The 1606-nt window shown below is 38.9% G+C and overlaps 1 protein-coding gene across 1 annotated transcript in view; it reads left to right on the top strand.

Moving 5' to 3' along the window:
* The window catches only part of Abcb11 (ATP binding cassette subfamily B member 11), a 133449-nt gene that overhangs the window by 75791 nt on the left and 56052 nt on the right, over positions 1-1606 (top strand). Inside the window, exons 17-18 of the mRNA XM_031373202.1 lie at positions 767-871; positions 960-1121. Coding sequence (XP_031229062.1) covers positions 767-871; positions 960-1121 — 267 coding nt within the window. The remainder of the gene's footprint in view (positions 1-766; positions 872-959; positions 1122-1606) is intronic.

Here is a 1606-nt window from a genome sequence, read left to right as displayed (position 1 = left end):
AAAATCATCTTTATTCTGTTCATTATTTGAGCAAAATAAGAGTTGAGATACTAACCATGTTTTTCCACAGACTGGCATTTTCAAATTCTCAATGCTGTCTTTCTGTCCCTTTTCCTCCTTTTCTTCCCTCTCTTCCTTCTCTCTTTGCTCCCTTACTTCTTATAGGATAGCTATGATTTGGGCATACTTTCTTTCTTTCTTTTTCATCTATATCCAACATCCAAGAAAAAGCCAACATCACTGCTTAAATCAAACCAACTTGGTGGTTAGTGTTTGGGCAACTTCTGTAATTGTTGCCATTGGTTTAAATCTTCCAGGAATCCTGCCACATGGTCACTTAAAAATTCACCATAGTGTTCATCACTAACTTTGGTTTGAAAATTAGTGTGTTTAAAGTGAAGCCATTTTAAAAGTGTTTGTTGAACAGTGTTAGTTTTACAGCAAAATTAAGAGGAAGTTCCAGAGATTTCTCATGTACTCCTTGCCTCCCTCCCTCATTAGCATCCTTGACTCCTTCCAACATCAGCATCTTTGCCTCTGTCCCTCACCAGCATCCTTGGCTGCAGTGCCCCATTCAGTACAGCTAATGCCCTGCAAGGACACATGATGATCCCCTCGCCTTTATACTGATGTTGAAGTTCTCTCTTACTGACATTTGACAGGATTGAACAAATGTGAAAATTTTTTAATTGGACATATTCAAGTGCATTTATTTTGTTATTGTTTGTACTAACAAGCTTTCTTCCCTACTTATTATCTTCCAAAGACTTTTTCACTCACTGATAAAGAAAAACAAAGGTCAGAGATTTACAACATGTGCCTATTCTTTGTCATCCTGGGCTGCATATCCATTTTCACACAATTTCTGCAGGTAATTTTATTTATCATTAAGTGATTTGCCTATCTATACCCCCATTTTCATGTAAAAATCTCACCAAAGACTCCTTCTTTGTTTTTAGGGTTACACTTTTGCCAAATCTGGAGAGCTCCTCACAAAGAGACTGCGTAAATTTGGCTTCAAGGCAATGTTAGGACAAGATATTGGTTGGTTTGATGACCTCAGAAATAATCCTGGAGTACTGACAACTAGGCTTGCTACCGATGCGTCTCAAGTTCAAGGGGTAAGCCTCGGGAGTGTCTCCACCCATTTGGGATGCTGTAACAAAACATCTTAGATGAAGCCATTTACAAATAGCTGACACATTTCTCTCATGGGAAGTAGGTTTGGATGTTTAGTATCAAGGCAGGGATAGGTTATGTCTGGTAAGGGTATGACTCAAAGATGGCACCTCTGTATTCCATCTTCCCGTGGCAGAAGGTTAGAGGGGCTGCTGCCACTTTCTTTTGTTCTGGTTTTACTAGCCCCACTTGGGAAGACAGAATATTACAATCTAATCATACCCAAAGGCTCTAACAATAATACTTCTCTAGTGGGGAATTAGATTAAAATATGAATTTGAGAGAAAGACATTTAGCCATAGAATGTATGGGTGAGGAGCAGGAGTATATTACATAGATATTTGTACTGTAGAACACTCTGAGAATTACCTATGTTTCCTCTGGAATGAGAACTGGTGAGGTTGGGATAATCCAGACACAACAGTGT

Source organism: Mastomys coucha, unplaced genomic scaffold, assembly GCF_008632895.1.
Source record: "Mastomys coucha isolate ucsf_1 unplaced genomic scaffold, UCSF_Mcou_1 pScaffold15, whole genome shotgun sequence".
NCBI lineage: Eukaryota > Metazoa > Chordata > Mammalia > Rodentia > Muridae > Mastomys > Mastomys coucha.
Note: the sequence above shows the minus strand (reverse complement) of the source record. Positions and strands in the feature narration are given on the sequence as shown.